The sequence below is a fragment of the Coffea eugenioides genome, chromosome 6 (assembly GCF_003713205.1).
Source record: "Coffea eugenioides isolate CCC68of chromosome 6, Ceug_1.0, whole genome shotgun sequence".
In the NCBI taxonomy this organism is placed as follows: domain Eukaryota; kingdom Viridiplantae; phylum Streptophyta; class Magnoliopsida; order Gentianales; family Rubiaceae; genus Coffea; species Coffea eugenioides.
In genome coordinates this window covers 13,724,410-13,742,143 of record NC_040040.1, presented here as the reverse complement: position 1 = coordinate 13,742,143, position 17,734 = coordinate 13,724,410, and the positions used below count along the sequence as shown (strand labels likewise).

Genomic DNA, 17,734 nt, shown 5'->3' with positions numbered 1-17,734 from the left:
GAGTTTCCAAAAACGCTAGTAACATTTTCAATTATAGAAAACTTGATATCTCCAGAAAAGTGTCATTTGTTGTATATTTCACAGCTTAGTCTTCACTAATTTTAGCTAGACATTAGTTTTTTTTTTTTTTTTTTTTTTAGCTAGACATTAGTTGAAGTAATCAAATTACTCCCCAACTTTGCACGCTGCTTCCCACAAGACTTTTTTCCCCACAAGTAACGAGTAGCTTTGGTTTTATGATCATAAATTACCAGGTGTCATTTGCTCTCGAATGAGAGCGGTAATTCTGTTCACAGGTCTTCAATCTCTATACTCTCTTAAAATCCAATAGAACTTTAGAAATCAAATTTTCTGTAATGTTGATGTGGCAACTATACGCCAATACTACATACTATTTTACATGTTCAAGGGCTTCTCTTCTCGTCAAGCACAATAATGAAGATCCATGGGAAAAAGCTTTAAAGGAAAATTTATCCATCGGCCGAGCAAGAATATACATAGACACAACGAATGAACTCTTCAGTTGAAACTCTAATTACTGTAACTGTATTCTGACTTTTAAGATGCAAATATCTGCAGCATTTACCAGCTGTGCTCTGACTGTTCTCTTATGATCAGTACTTGCCAATGTCATAGATCTCAATGTCCCTATACTTTTGCGAGATTATTTCTGCTTGAACTTTTCTTGCAGTGTCTGTAGCACAACCAACAAGGATGAGAACTGACGTTCCTGCAAATCCTCGAAAGGCAGTCAGATTTGTTGTTTGTTCAATCACAGCAGGACCGGCGGCTAAAATTGCCAAAAATCCTGAACCAAGAACTGATATCCGGCTGAGGACCTGAGAATTTGATGGTAAGGGACAAATTTACATCAATTAGTTTTTTTCTGACTCAATAGAGATGCTATCAAAACCTTGTGCAAGACAGAGACACAACATACTATAATTTGTGTGCAGGAATCACAAAATCGACAATGACCTCAGCAATAGGATAACTTAACCCATATTATGTTCACTGATGGGGTAAATCTGCCACCTTTGAATCACCAGAGGTACAAGTTATCGGGAAAGAGTTGTACTATGAAAATTTAATTTTCATTTTCTGGTGTCTTACAGTAATCTGTACTTTATGCTTATACATATGGCCAGATAAAAATGCTGGCAAATTTTGAGATCATTCTTGGTTGTCTGCCAACCAACTAAGCTTTCAGCTAGAACAACGCATAGTACTGTTTTACCCTCTTTTCCATCATTGTTCATTATATTTATGCAAAAATCTAAACATCATTAAGAATTTCTGAGAAAACCTTTTAGTTTCCCTCAAGCAGTATCAAATTTGGTTTACAAGAACACAAAAATAATTCTCATTAGATATGCTTAAACTTATCTCTATATTAAACATGCTTGAAGGATGTACAAGAAGTGTTGGTTATGGTGATCTTCAAAGGATGTAAAAATGAATACTAACCAAATTAGCAAAAAATAATTCGACCATTCAACTGGATAAAGCACTTTTTCAGGTTTCTTAGTTTTCAATTGACTAATCACTTAGAAAGTTTGCACAACTGTTTACACGACAAGAGACTATGAAATTTCTCAGCAACTCCTTTCTTAACTCAGCACTACATGTTAGTAAATGACAAGGTCAGAATTCTGCTAGAACATGATACTACTATTTGAATAATCAAATATACAGTTAATAGAAGAGATTTAACTAACGATGAAAAGTTGCATGTGGTTATAGCTTACCGTTTTTATAAATGCTGCAGTACTTTTACCCGGACGGACAAGTGGGATTGAAGCTCCTTGTCGCTTCAACTGTTCACTAACATCATCTGGGTCTAACTGTAGGAAAGTGTAATAGTAGTTGAAGAAGGCAATCAGAAGAATGTTTGTTGGGAGATAGAAAGAACCTAAAAGAAAAAGGTTCAGTCAGTCACCCACAAGCTGAATGATATATTAACAGAAACAGAAACCAACTTGTTCCAGATGCTGATTATCAACAAATTTCTTTTCTTTGTTTCTTCTTTTGTGACATGCTAGTCTGTATTTATCTTTTCCCTTGCCTTTGCTCTCAAGTCCACTAAAACAAGATTATGAATATTAGAATAATGAGAAAATCACCAAAGCATTCACTTTAAATCTTAATCATCAAACTCATTTAGCAACTCCTCCATACACTTATTATATGCCTTCAAGTTAGCACTTTATTAAGCTAATATCTGTACCACACTGAAACTTTTCTTCTCTCTTCCCTTTGCCTAATTTGCTCCAAAGCACCTTCTTTCCCTTCCTTGTCACAAGAAGAATCTCTATACAATCAAAACTAACTATTACCAAACTATAACAAAATATTCATTTTGTAACTTTTCAGGAGTAAAGTTTTATAGGCAAGATACACGTAAAATCAAACCAAAAACTTGATAAGCAGTTAAAAATGTGGTGAACTAACTCTGCATTTGCATGGCTAACTTAGATTACGCATCTTACCCCCAGGATTCAAGGATAATGCAGCCTTTTTCAGCACTTCTAAACCAGTGAAGCGAGCCAGTGTAGCAGGAAGAGCTAGTGAAGATGTAGAGAAGATAATTGGCATCACTCCAGAACTATTGACCTGGTTCAGAAGTACAATAAATGTGATGCAGGTTCATAATGTATAACACAAAAAGAACTTTGTAGTCTAAATTGCATACATAAAAACAACGCAAGAACAAACAAAGTTAAAAGGGCAAGACAATATACCATTGACTGGAAGAGCAAACCATTACATGTTATCTACAGTTTATAGACCTAATCATAAGTATGTGTATACCCAAACAACCAAGGAGGTGAAGCATCAGAGCAAATTTGGAAGTGTTATACAACACTGAAGCGTTACCAAGAATACAGCGCGGGAAAATTTGTTTGTATCCTTTTAAGATGGAGGTCTATAAACTACCATGGCTTATTTCTTAGGTTGATTAAGAGGGGAAAAAATAAAGAGCAGATCGAACTTCCATTCATGTCAAGGCTGGCCTTAGGTTGAATGAAGAAGTTGTCAAATCCCTTCAACAGCACATCTACTTTGCTGGAATACAAACCTCAGAAGGCTTTGTTTCCATGCAGAGCTTAACTTTTCTGTGTGTAATAACTTCAAGAGAATCATCTCTTTCTTTAAATGAAAGGCTTATTTAGAAAAGCTAAAAGGGTGTTTGAATATCATTACCAATTTGTTAATCGTACAACAGGCTTACAGTTTGAGTTGGTATAACCATCACATTCACAATTACAATTACAAGGAAGAAACATGCAAAAGAAAGATACAAACCTTAAAGGGCAAATATGCAGATTTTTGAAGTCCACCAGTTTGGCTAGTATATCTGGACGCGTAATTAATTGGAATTTTTCTCTCAGCTTCCTGAGATTTTGTTTGGGAAACCGTTATAACTCATTGCTTTATCAACTCAATCACATAAGCAAACACACAAAAAACTGCTAAATAATTCCTAAAAGTAAGCACTTACTTGAACATACACTATGCCGAGGACCAGAAGGAAGAAGGAAATGATGATGGCAACAAGACCAACATAGTTACCATCCTGATATGCTTGTGCAACTGTCCTTCCAAATGATGCTGGCAGGTAAGAGATGATATTTGTGAAGATTAAAAGAGATGTGCCATTTCCAAGTTTTAAGTCAGTGATCCGTTCTCCAATGTACGTTGTAAAAACGGAGCCAAGAGTCAACAATATAACAGAAGAGAGAACCCATTGAGTGCTGAAGTCATTGACATAAGGGCGAAGGAATAGGACTTGTCCAACTGCCTGCAATAGACATGTGCCAGAAATTTTAATTGTATTACATCAGTAAAGATACATGCGGAACAAATCACGCCTTTGGTACATATGTTACCTGTACTATGGCAAATCCAACTGAAGCGTAACGAGTGTACTGTTGAATTTTCTTTCTTCCTGCTTCACCTTCTCTTTTTTGAAGTTCTTGTAACTTAGGGTATATCTGAGTTAGAAGCTGAAAAACAATCTGCGCATTGATAAATGGCACAATTCCAAGAGAGCAGATTCCAAGTCGACCAATGCCACCTCCAGAAAACGAATCCAAAGTGCTCAAGAAGCTGTTTTGGTCCAAGTTGCCAACAAAAGCCTCCTGGTTTACTCCACCGAGAGGAATATAAATTCCTAGACGTGACAGGGCCAAAAATCCTAAGAGTTTGAGAAATTTTCCTGGCAATGGGCCTTTGAAGAAATCTCCAAAGTCGATGCGAGTGTCTTCAATTGCAGCTGGCAATGTTAAAGAACCCTAATCATAGGCAAAGAGCTGCAGGTGTGATTTAAATATTGCATGCCAGATTTATAAACTATGAACAAACCTGCCACCCCTTTTGGCGAAGCTCTATCCTTCCTGGTACCTGAAGAACTCTCAAATGTTTGAGAAAGGAAGCCCAAAACATTATCCCAAGCAGCATACAGCTCTGATAATCTGTCTGAACTAATGCCCAAAGGGTCAAATGAGGAAATCTCGCAGCTGGGTTTACAAAAATATACCATCAGCATGAGCAAATCATATCAACACATAGCCAATTCACAGAGAAAAATCACTCATAGAAGAAGAATAGCCCAATATATTAACACTTCCAGCCCCAAGGAGAAACTTTCTCAAATTATTAACCCAATCAGGGATAGGATTTCTAAGGACAAAACTGAAAGCAACAAAATGTCAAAAACAGAGCACAAAGACAATGTTCTGAGCAAAATAGCGCCATCTTTGTGGCACATTACAAGTAATGATCAGATGTTCGTCGAAAGAGAGGTCATCTAAGATAATCAACTATCAGAATGACCAAACTGCCAGGCAACACCAAGTTAATCAAGATTATTAACAGTTAATCAGAAAAGAAAGTAATAGTCTAAGATAGACATGTATACAAACCATCTACCCAACAATGGAGGACATTCTAATTTCCCATGCAAATTCTCATATGTCCATCAACGGGACATTTTACACTAAATGCCATGATCATTGATCATGGGCTTTTAATTTCCCACTGATTAATTCTACTAAGGAGACTCCTTCCCAAGGAAGAATACTTTATAAACACCAGATGACAAAAACTTCCCAAAATCCAGCCAAGATCTCCACAAGTTAACTACCATCGTCTTCAAGAGATGACATTCAAGACTTGAGTCATTAGGGCATTGTAGTTCAGTTTCTTACAAAATCTCTGATTCTTTTCAGCTTTTTATATATTTTGCATCATTCTACCTAATTTAATTATCAACTTTCAAGCTCCATTAAGCATTTCCACCAGAAAGGTCAACAGTGCTACAATTCCACTATACTGGTAGTCATTCTGCTACTATACTTGCTAACAAAAATGTAAATTTTCAATCCACTAATCATCCGCCACTACCAGTAGAATGGCTTGCTTGAAACAATGCAGCCGTTTATACACATACAAATAAGATTGTCAGTTGTAAAATCCCTGAGCACAATCTGCAACCCTCAAACCATAACATGTATACTACTGGTGAATTTGTGAGGTCTTTGTAGAATAGCTGAAATTGCTGTATAGAACAACCTTGCTATAACAAAAAAAAGCTTGCTTTACGATATCAAAAATTCTTATATGCATGATTATAGCGGTCTCTCATAACTGGCAATAAGCAAAATATAATATCTGTAATTTTCCAGGAAGAAATTTTACTTTGGATTTGACATTGTTGAAGTCGTAATGGGTCATTTATTGTCACAGTGTGTACTAAGGTATAGGCAAATTTGAAGTTCAGAGTAATGACATTTTAGCAAACTTGATTTTCAGCTGAAATTGCAGGCAAAGCCAAGAATTTGATGGAACAACATAAGAGGAGGATAATCAAGAGAACCCATTTGCAGGAAAGCTAAACAAGAAAAAACTCAAAAATTTGTAAAGACAAAAGGGAAAAAAAAAAAAAGGGGTACCTCGACGATGACGATTTGGTAGGAGCGCCGGGTTTCGTTGGAACTGTAAGAGCAGCTCTACATACTGAAATGGAGCTGTTTTTCTTCTGATCCTTGGTCCTATAACAATCGTAACAATAGGAATTGGGTTTTGAGAAGTTTTGCTTGGAGAATCCGAATGGAATGAGAGTTCTGTTGAAGCTAAGCGAAGAAACTTCTCTGACCGTAATCAACATTATCCCTTCCCTCTTGCAAACTAGGGACCAGTCTCTGCTGCGCCTTTCACTTGCAGTTGCAGATCCCAGAAATCACTACCCCCTTCTTCACACAATTAAGTTCATGATCCAATTATTCAGCCCAAGCACATCAGACACAGATAGTGACTGAATTTAGGACCCAATAGAAAGTAGGAGGCCCATAGGCACCTCCTTTTATAGAAATATGGATCAGTTGATCCACATTTCAGGGTTAGGAGCCGATGAGCACAAAACATTTGAAAGGATACCCATCTCATCCTTGGCCCATGGTTAGCGACCCACTGCACAGGGAAAAGTATAAATATCAAATTAATCCTAACTATCACAATTCTAGATTTTGACTAATCTGTTCTAGAATCGGACCATGATATCTTGGAGCTCTCTAGTGATTTTTTTTTTTTTTCTCTTTTCTTGCTAGGTAACATTAACATATATGGAGAGAAATAGTAGGAGTACAAATGAGTTTTGTAGGAGGCCCCTATGCCCTCATACGGGTAGACATACATTTTAAGGGCTTATAGTTTGGCCCATGTAAATTATCCAATCCGAGTATTATCAGAAAAGGCCATTCTGATGCTGAATCTCAAAAATGGAGAGTAGAACTCAATCTAATGGATAATAGGCAGAACAACACCACTCTAATTGGGGGTGTTGCTTATTCAAACCTTTCCTGACAGAACATGGAATTTTTTTTGTTGCACATTCAAGATCCAACTTGAACAAGTACCATCTCTCTGGCCCAACAAGAAACCAACCAAAGCATTTTCTTGTAATCCCAGCTGCAGCAGCTAGCTGGAGTTGACTTTCTTGGACTGTAAAGATGTCTTGTTAGTGCATTATCATCAATTCAACTCTGGAGCTTGCTTTGCTTGGATTCTTTAATGTAAGAGCATATTGAAGGTGTCAAGACTACTCCATGGCAGCCTGCCTTCTTAATGAAGAATTGAATATTATGCAGAGTCACGTTCCATAAGGCAACGTGAAGTAGGCCAATTAGGGTCACTTCACGTTCCCATCAAGATGAAGATGAAGATATGATGTGGAGGGAGTCCAAGATAGCATCAATTGCCATATCAAGTTGTTTGATTTCAATACAAATGCTATAAAGAGACAAGTTGACAAGTGATGCCAAGCTATGCCAGCTCTTCATAATATCTATAGATCCTCATCTCTATGTGTATCATTTCATTGACATGCATGAAGATCAATATCCATTCTTCTTCTTCTTCTTCTTCTTCTTTTTTCTTCCCCCACCCCCCCCCCCCCAACACACAAAAACAACCAAGAAAAAAAAACACGCAGACATGGTAATTGGCATTCCTAGAACCCTAATTAGCATGTATGTATGTACAAACAAACACTGGGAAAAGATAATAATTGAGATTTGTGTGGGGGCAGCTTAGTGCATTACTTGCCCTTATAGCCATTGTCCCCTTATTGGAAAACCTTACCCAAACAGACATTATAATTTTCCTTTAAATACAACCCAATCAGGAATGGTGGAGATCTCTGCTGCTCTGCCTGCTTTTTATTTAAAATACATTATCCTCCTTCACCTCACGCCTTTCTTTTAAAGACATTATCAAATAGATTCCCATATCAACATATTCATCGTTGTCATCAAGCACTATTTATAGGACTTTACAGGATTGCCCTTGCATCATGTGGCAGTGCAGGATGACAGATTATCAAGAACCATTTTGATAAATACGCAGTCTTAAACATATTTAAACAATTCAAGTTTCAAGTCTTTCCAACACTGTCATCAAGGAACCTCAAACTGCCCCTGATTCTGTCGGAGCCCAGATCTCAAATCAATTGTTTATGCAAGTATGGTGCTCCAAAAGCCAAAATTTGGGCACTGGATGTATCTTACCTGACTGATCCAGGCTAGAGCTTGGGGATTAATCGATTAGCTTTTCCAGTTTAATTCCCCCCTGCCTGTGTTTTCCACCCACTCCTGAGGTTCAAGATTGAATCAAAATTAGTTCTGTGTGAGGCTCACACCACCTTGTATCAGCTTCACTTTTAGTTCATTCAACTGCTTATATACTTGATAACAATTTTCTCCATGAAGGTAACATTATTATAACTTGCAAAGACTCTTTATCAAATGAAAATTTTCCCCTAACTTTGTCTTGCTGATGTATTAGTTTCATAAATTGGACTACCTTGCAGCATTTATTTAGTTTCATTAGCCCTTTTCGTTTTTTTGGCCAAAATAAGTCAAGTTTCTGACTCTCCTCTAAAATATGCATATTTTGTGCAAGTAGGCAAATAAATGACTAGCTGGTCTTAGGCGAATTGGTCACCATTCAATGCATAAGATGCAGGCCCAGATGATCAAACCAAAATAATAATAAAAAAAAAGGGACAAATAAATAGTCAAACCTCAAATCATGTTCTTCTTTTGTTCATAACGAAAGCAGTCACAATAATTACACCAGTACTGCATACTATTTAGTTTCGTCTCCTCCATTAAGTTTTCACTCTGAAACGTATTAAACTGTGTAATGCACATAGCAATTAAAGAGATATATGATGGCTTATGATTCACATTATTGTAATCTTCCTTATTTTGTAATTATGTTAAATCTGTAACATGATCTATATATTTGCGCCATTAATGTAGTAATTTTTTTTGTCAAACAAATCGTGCTGCATGATTTTTAACTAATTTATTAATAATATTAGCTACTGTTTTATATAAAAAAAAATTAAAGATATATAAACGATCGTGATATACTAAGAAATTGCTATTCGCTGGCAAGTTAGAGAATCATATCGTTATCTTTTACGAGTTGAAGTAGTGAAAAAGTAGGAAGCTGCTTTCTTATTTTCGTATTGGAAAAGTGAAAGGCACTTCTGACAAAGGTGTTTCTAAATTGATACTACCTTTCATTCTGGAATCATGCTAAAGTATTTGAGCTTGTTTGGATTAGGGTGACTTTGGCGATTTAAAAACTCATAAAATTTGGGCACAAAATCATCTAAACGACCTGTTTGGATTGCTATTTTAAAATTTTTTTTTTTTGTAGAAAAATGTATTGTACAAATTAAATGTATATAACGTAAAAAAGTGATTGAAAATTGTGTTCACATAAAACTTAGAAATTTTTCAGCAGAAAACCATAGCATAGCGCTCGTCTGCATATCTTTTGAACAGATTAAGATGAAACTTTTGCCAGCTTTTGCATAATGAATGAATATCGTGACTCAACTTTACAATTTTCAGGTAAAAGGTGAGAGATAAATGAATGCCACAAATGAATGGAATAAAGCATGTAAAATGAATCTTTTAATAAAGCAGGTAGCCTTTGAGCTAAAAAAGTTACCACTTTTCACATGAATTTGGAGCTACTATTTTGTAATCCACGACTTCCATAATCTGAATAAAATACAAAAAAAAAAAAAAAAAGTAAAAAGGTTAGAATCTCATCCCACTGAGATTCCTATCTGAATCAAATTTTCGCAGCGGGCCACATCTTAGCCAGCCCTTTGTACCATATCACGTGTCATTGGAAAACCTAAGAAGGTTCTCTCAATAATGCCGGCCCTTAATTATCACCGCCACTGACCATTTTGTGGCCCGGAAAGAATTGGACCGAAGAAGATGCTTATCTGGTCCATGAAAATAGGAGGCTGGGGCAAATCCCATTAATGAAACATGATGATTTGGCAAATTCTGCATTGATACTTGATAATTGCTTGCTTTGTTTCCTTCTCCAGTTCTCCCCACCAAAAAAAAAAAAACAAATTTGTTTGACTTCGTTTGAGTAGACAAGTTGAAAAAATCCTTAAAAATCTGTTGGAAAATGCTTGCAAATGTTATTATATACATTAATTAACGAGCCGGCAAATTTTTTATTTTTCCTTGGAAGAAAGAATATGTAGATCCATCATGCGAAGATCATCGAACATAAATATGATTAGTCAAAACAACAAGAAGCCGATCTGAATCATCGAGGGAGGATCTTGATTGTGCTCAACTAACATGATATTGAAGGGCTTCTCTTCGGTCCTGAATTAAATTATATGGCCCATCAATTAGAAAACGAATGAAGAGATATTAGTCCATTAATTTTTGATTACTTGTGTAGAAGCAAGAAGGCGACAACTTCTAAAACAAACATTTTTGCGACCCTCCAACAGAGCAGAGCTTCCTTCAGAGTTAAAAGACTTGGACGTCCATGATGCTATAATTTATTTATACTACGAAAATGGGCAGAGGAAGATGTAACGTGTCCATAACACAATAATGCTACTGCTATTTAATATCGTCGTCTAAAATCTTTTCTGCCTCAAAATCACTTTATCAAGAGAATGGCAAAAGCATTTATTTGTGTTTGGATTGCATTTTCTAGGATTTTTTGTAGAAAAATTATTGTAGCGATTTGATGTATGTGAGAAAAAAAGGTAATAGGGAAATGTGATCACGAAAAATGACGTAATTTTCCGGCGAAAAATGGCTATCCAAACAAAATGTACACGAGGATTTCATACAACCTTTTACCTGCTACTATTCTGGATCCATATTATTGTCAGGACACTTGCATTTGGATTGTAATTTTTTTTTTGTAGAAAATGTACTATTATATATAAGATACAAAAAATGATTAAAAAATATATTCACAAAAAGCATTAAAAAATTTTTGATAAAAAAAAAAAAAAATCCCTTTCCAAACAAACGTTAGGTAAATCCCCCTCCTCCCTTGTTTCCTTTTTTCTTTAGAAATTTGGCATCAACTTAGCAGTCTGGTACACGTAACTTTAGATACGACTTACGAGTAGGTTTTGACTAAAAGGCAGATTCAGAACGCGTTTTTATACTATCCCAAAAAGGTTTTATTAGTTTCCTTTGCCGTTTCTCTTTTGTTTTCTTCCATTCAAATTCTCTCTTTTGATGGCTCTTTCTTATCCTCTTTTTGCCATTGTCATAAACGTGCACTTCTACTTAACGGAATTGATTTGCCTACGAGTGCTTCTTTTTTCTTCCTTGAACAACTTAATTGACTTTTGACCAACTTATTGGATTCTTCCCCACCAAAATTTTCAAGTATTCTCATCTTTGTTCTTGATCAAATCATTCAAATTAACCAGTTTACTCAAATTTTCTATGGATTAGACTTCTTTTGTTGATTCAACCGCGTTTGGATGGTGACTTTTTGCATGAACTTGTTGAAATATCTCTCCCACTTATTTTCTAATTTACCTTACACGCATTCCATTGTTATGGTACATTTTTCTTTTAAAAAAAAAAAAAAAATTTCAATCCAAAATGAATGTATATCTATATCGAATGCTAATACCATCAAAAACTTCAAAATTACTTGTGTGCTGTTTTTCTTTTCCTCCTCTTTTTTTTTTTTTTTTTTAATCCTTAACTAAACTTCATACCTTGAACCTTAGTAGCTAGAACTCGCACGAGGCGAGCGCTGAAACCCACATTATGGATTGACAAAATCCTGCAGACCAAATGCAATTTTAATGTGATGATACACATCAATTAATTAATGCGTAATACTTTATTAATTTGTGTTACGTACATTTATTGATTTTTAAAAATATATACATATGAAAAGCTGTGGGGCTGCTTGCGATTTGGACATGAAGGGTTCTGATCTTACATACTATAATTAAAATTAATGTGGTCGTGGGATTGGTTGGGATGGGATGAAGAGTGGTTGAGAGGGGGGGTTGCTTGTCTTTATTCCAAAAAGGTTGATTTGACATGCATGGGGACAAAGACAAGTAGCATAAAGTTGTAAAGTTGATGTTGTAGGGTTGGAGAGGAAAACGCCACCTTCCTTCTTGACTACTTTTCCTCTTTCGCTTTTTGTGCTTGCGGACAAAACAGGTGGAGCTTTCCTTCTGAACAAAGCATATAATACGTTATTCTACAAATTTTAATAATTCGATCATCCCCCACCCTTTTTTCTTTTGTTCTCTCAAAGTTGGAGTAGCTTGCTAGTACTATAAGGAAGCATTAATCTAATCAAGATTTCCATCGTGGCTCATGTTGTAATGGACAATCAATCTAGTAGTAGTATAACAAACTAGTTCTTTTGTTGTTGTACTTGTTTGTTTGTCTTTGGCACAAAAGTTACATCCTTCGTCACTTTTAGTGCGTTTAATATTCTTAACCATGCTTTGTTTACAAAAGTTTTCTTTAAATCTTGTAGTAGTAGCAGTTGATTAGATCACACTACTACCTCTAGCTCATCTGTTCTCTGTTTAAACAAAGAAGACAAGGAGTTGATTAGCATCAGATTTTGACGAAGTATATTCCATTTCTGACCTTGATCACCCTTATCGATTTTCATTGCAAATGTTTATCCGAGTCAAAAAAACTATGAAATGGCTTGATCAAAAAAAAAAAAAGTACTTGATATTATTTACCCTTTTTTTTCTTTGAGATTTTATTTTATTTTATTTTATTTTCTCTCTTTCCTTCGTGGAAAAGAAAAGTTCGGAAATTGTGTTTTTAGCTTTTAGTATTTTATCCGCAGTCCCAAAAAGAAAAAAAAGAAAGTAAGAGAAATAGATAGAATTCTCGTGTTTACTTGCTTTAAACATTGCGTCATAACTAACATTGTGTCAAAGTAAATTAATCTCAAATACCAAGCGCGTCATTAGTCTCAAAAGTTAAATCATTTTAACAAAGAAATCTGAAACTTGGATTATAGTACCATCTAGTGACGGCCTTTTCTAGCGCTTGATTGCCATTTAAGATGCTTAAAAGACAAAAGGATATGATGATTTTCACGTTAGGATGTAATTTTGGCATTATTATTATTGTTCTTACACTTGAATTAGACGAGACATCATCACCCCGACACTTTGAACTTCTAGAAGCTGGGGGAAAAGAGAGCAAATTGATTTGGAACTAAGCATTGACGAGGAGTTTGTGATTCAACAGGACATGCATCATTGGAAGAACTATGTTTGTCCTATCTTTACAGTAAAACACACACACACACACACCGAGAGGAATTGTAGTATTAGTGTATTTCTTTTCATAATTATTTTTGAGCCCATCTGAATTGTTATTTTTTTGAAATTTTTGTAGAAAAATGTAACGTAGCGAGTTGACGTGTACGACGTAATAAGGCGGTTAAGCAATATGTTCATAGAAGACGTAAAAATTTCTGTATTTCACATTTTAAAGATTGTTGCTTCAAAGATTTAATACAAACACAAAGAATATGACCATTATAAAGCTTAATATGTATGAAAAGAACCAATGGGATGGGAAAGATAAAAGGTCCAAAAAAAACATGCATGCATGATTAGAATGAGAAAAAAAGGAATTTCATCCAATAACTGAAATCTAAAAGTCCATACACGCCATAGACGCTAACTACGGCTTAAATTACTTGACGGAGCTTGTTTAGGTGATAATGATAGAAGCATGCAGCAGCAAGTAGGCCGAAGAAGACGACTATTTTCACATAATTAAAATTAGGTGCACTTTTTTTCTCAAAAGACTATATACAAATATACAATTTCAAATTGCCTTCTTCATATTTTGACATCTATGCAATTTTGTGGCTTTCTTAACACGTAACTAGCTAGACGTGAAAGTGAAACGGAGCGTATGATTCACTTAATTGTCTTGTCTCCTTTTGTTGCGTTGTTGACAAATTAGTCTAGCAACCGCTTTTATTTTCTATCATTTTCTTTTTTAAAAAAAAATTTTTCTAGCACTTTTAATTTTCGAGCAAAAAACAATACACCTTCAAAGTACCACCCTATTTTTTATTTTTTTTAGATAGAAACAATCTTCTTCGTCAATATAAAGCGTAGAATTAAAAGTTACAAATTCTATCATAAAGTGAATAAAAGGGTTATTTTTGTTTAATGCAAGATTTTTACCCTTTTTTCTTTTTTTTTTCTTTTCTGTCACAATTCATTTACATGCTACCTCAAATCTTCATTTTTTTTGAGAATGTTTTAGATGTAAAATTTTTTTTTTATATTATTTTACTCGCATTACAAACATGTTTTCCAATTACTTTCTCAACTATTTTTTTTTATCTCACATGTGTGATCATACCATAAAAAGTGTTGTAATAGTTATTCCGAATAATAATACTGCATCCAAGCACTCTCGTCTGTTTGTTTCCAAAGCATGAACAAAAACGGCAAGAATCATTAACGATTAATTAGATTGACGACTCCAGAAATTTTAATCCGGCCTTTGGGATTTGATACTTCAGTCAATTTCTTTGTTAATAACAAGGAAGGAGCCATGTCGACAACCATATCGAATGGTCTAACACAAACACAAGGAGCCTAACCGTCCTGATAACGAACGAAAGAAATGGTGGGATGTTTTGAAATCTTTGCATTCCTTTTGAAGTAAGTAGCCCCATATCCAATGAAACTTCAAAGAAAATGGCATCTCGTTTTGGCAACTAATTGTGGCCACTGGTCCAAGCTTGCAGAGTATAAGGTAGGGACAAACGTAGAAGTAGTATTGATTGATCGAGTTTAAAGAAATTGATAAATGAGAACGCTAGCAAATTCGGCTGCTTCCCGGTCAAAAATGGGCCTGCAATTGCAAGTATGCAACACAAATTGCCTAAGCCACGATCGCAACGTATTTTGTCCTGATTTGCAACTGTAGCTTGACTGTCTGGAAAAAGCTTCGTCGCTTTTCTTAATTCCGTGTCTAGATTCAGAGAAAATGTCTGTCAGTGTTTGGGGATGAATTGAAGAGCCCTCATCGTGAATGCATTAATTGCTGGGGTTTTTTTTTCTCTTGGGGGGGGGGGGGGGGATCGATGGCTTTTGATTGGACATAATTGGAGCTGGGTTCTTAGCCATCGAGTTTGAAGTTGGCAGCATTAAAGAGGTGGGTTGTCGGTTAGTTGTGAAGTGGTGGTCTCCATGGATTTCACTCTTCTTTCTTCTTTGGCATTGGCATGAATGAGAGGTTATCGCCTACGTACACCAATTCTATTCTAAGTTCTAACAAAGATATAAAGGGCATATGATTCGTTTATTTATGTGGTTCATACTCGAAATTGTCACGCACTTGCATGATATTTTTAATGTTTCTAGTAGTGCTTAGATGAGAGCAAGGCACGTATGTATTGAAAGACGTTTTGTGGTCTAAGCTTTACGTGACCAATCTATTCTTCTTCATTAAAGAATTTCAATGGGATCACATGACGAGAAGATCTTCAATTGATGGAGAGGCAAACGTGGAAATGACATAATGGTTTGATTTTATAGACATATTTTATTCATTGACTGATTTGGGAGGGAAATGATGTGTAAATTAAAGTAGGGTCCAAATTTGTGATAGCAATGCCATCAAAATCTGGTCCGAAATGGTTTCTAATCAAGGTAAGGAGGAAAAGTCGTAGGAGTTTGGTTCTCAATGTGAAAAGCCGTAGATTATCAAGCATCTGCTAAGCGTGTGGCCGCACAGCTTTGTGATGGAAGCAACCAACTTGTTTTCCAGGATTTACTGGACATGAATATGAGAAACCAAAATATTTATTTGGGATAGTAAATTATTTGAGATAATTTTGTAAAAAAAAAAAAAAAATGCTGTAGCACTTTTTTGATGTGATGTATGTGAGATAAAAAGATGATTGAAAAATGTGTTGATGATGCAAACAAGTCAGTGTGTGTAAATAATGTGGAAATAATAATGTGTAATCCAAGCACACTTAATAATATTATTTCAACAGTTAGTGTTCGCAAAATAATGTACTTATTCTAATTTAGTGGTGTATGTAGTCGGGAATTCGGGGAGGGTTTGATTTTGGGGGAGATATCACTTAGATTTTTTTTTTAAATTCTCTTTTAATTATGTATGAAAGATGAGCTAAATTACTCGATATTCGAATCAAACTCGATTTAGTAAAAATATGTTCGAGTTTGATTCAACAATTAGTTAAACTAAACTTGAGTCGAATTGAACTGGAGCAATACACCGATGATAAACTTTCAAACTCAGCTCAAGTTTGATTTGATTAATATAAAATTGGATTTTATATATAAAAAATTTCAAACTACTTAAATTAGACTCAATAGAAGATCATTCTACTTTATTACGTAAAAACTCGAACAAAAATTTAAATTCGTTAAAATAATCGAACAAACTTGACCAATGGTTCATTACAGTTTTTTTCCTTTATTCATTTTCAGCTTTAAGAAAAAATCAGAAGAATTTAGGAAACCAAGACCTTGCTTGAAAGCTTGATTCATCGTAGTCAGCTAAATTTTAAATTTGTCAAATCCCACTAAGATATCAAAAGATTTTCTGCAACTAGTAAAATTTGAAACCAAGAAAAAGACACTTATGAATGATAGAAGCGTCTGTCTACACTTACGTTACCTTCGGTCGGTGAATTCATGATGTTGAGTTTCTGTTAAATCAAAAACAAAACGTCCTCAAAATCCAACTTAGATGGAAGATGGAAGATGGAAGATGGAAGGGACATTACTCAAAGTAAAAGATTGATTTGACTTCAGAACCTTCCCTTTTGCGCTTGGACTCGGTCTCTCCCTCTTCTCTCCCTTTAAAAAAAGAAATCAACAAAACATAAACAGCTAAATTAATATGGTGGTGGTGTGGCGTGGCAGAAATGAGTGAAAACTGAAATGAATACGGGGGGTTCCCGACCGACCCGAATCTATAATCTCACGGCCCCGTTTCAAAGCCAAAACCGTTGGGCGCGACACGTTGAACATGCATAAACGTGTCTGGTGCAGGCTCGTCTCGTACCACCCATATTTCTTCCTCTTAGGTCCCACCCTCTTTGCCCAAATCATCATCAAACCAAAAAGTTGGATGAGGGGCGGGAGCGTCACAGGAAGGATTGCTTCTGAGCTGTTTACGATCAAGATTTGATTAAAAATTATACGATTTAAATCATTTCTTGTACCTTATTTTTAATAATATATGTAAAATTTACAAAATTTTATTTTAAAATTACACGTTATGCAAATAAAATTATACAATGTGTAAAATACACAAAATTGCTAGGAACGGTTGCACCTGCCCATGGTCCCAAAAAGTTGGTTTTTGACCCTCGATTTTTACGCCTCCAATACCACTAGCTACCAGCTACTACTAGTATAGTATTCGTATTAGTGCTAGGGGAGTATGATTCTACGGCAACCAAAGTCTCCTCAGAACCTTCATCAATCAGATCTCTACTCCACATTCCACAATCAATCGTGTCCCACACTGCATGACACAATCATTCATAACGGCTTTTAAAGACATATATGTATGTATGTATGTATATTATCATTATTTAATTTACTACTACTCCTTATCCGTGGGGTACAAATGTATGTTTCAGACACCATTATTCACTCTCCACGGATGATGGACCCCACGAGTTCTTTATAATTTCACATTCAGACAATAAAGAATTCGAGAAAGAAAAAAAAAAAAAGAAGGAAAGAGATGAGGAATGGCTCTCAAGTCTTTATTAACTGTTCTTCATATATATATATTCATAGGAATAAATACTACAGATATTTATGACGACAAAAATTTTAGTATAACAAGCAGGA

The 17,734-nt window shown here is 35.3% G+C and overlaps 1 protein-coding gene across 1 annotated transcript; it reads right to left on the bottom strand.

Moving 5' to 3' along the window:
- Positions 1 to 299: 299 nt before the first annotated feature.
- Positions 300 to 6,232, bottom strand: LOC113774544 (preprotein translocase subunit SECY, chloroplastic). Its single transcript, XM_027319085.1, has 8 exons — positions 5,955 to 6,232; positions 4,366 to 4,520; positions 3,891 to 4,276; positions 3,503 to 3,802; positions 3,307 to 3,396; positions 2,490 to 2,613; positions 1,749 to 1,912; positions 300 to 839 (listed from the first exon to the last, which is right to left on the bottom strand). Exons 1-8 carry the CDS (start codon positions 6,167 to 6,169, stop codon positions 615 to 617), a joined length of 1,659 nt encoding a protein of 552 aa, XP_027174886.1. The 5' UTR covers positions 6,170 to 6,232; the 3' UTR covers positions 300 to 614.
- Between the last annotated feature and the right edge of the window lie 11,502 nt (positions 6,233 to 17,734).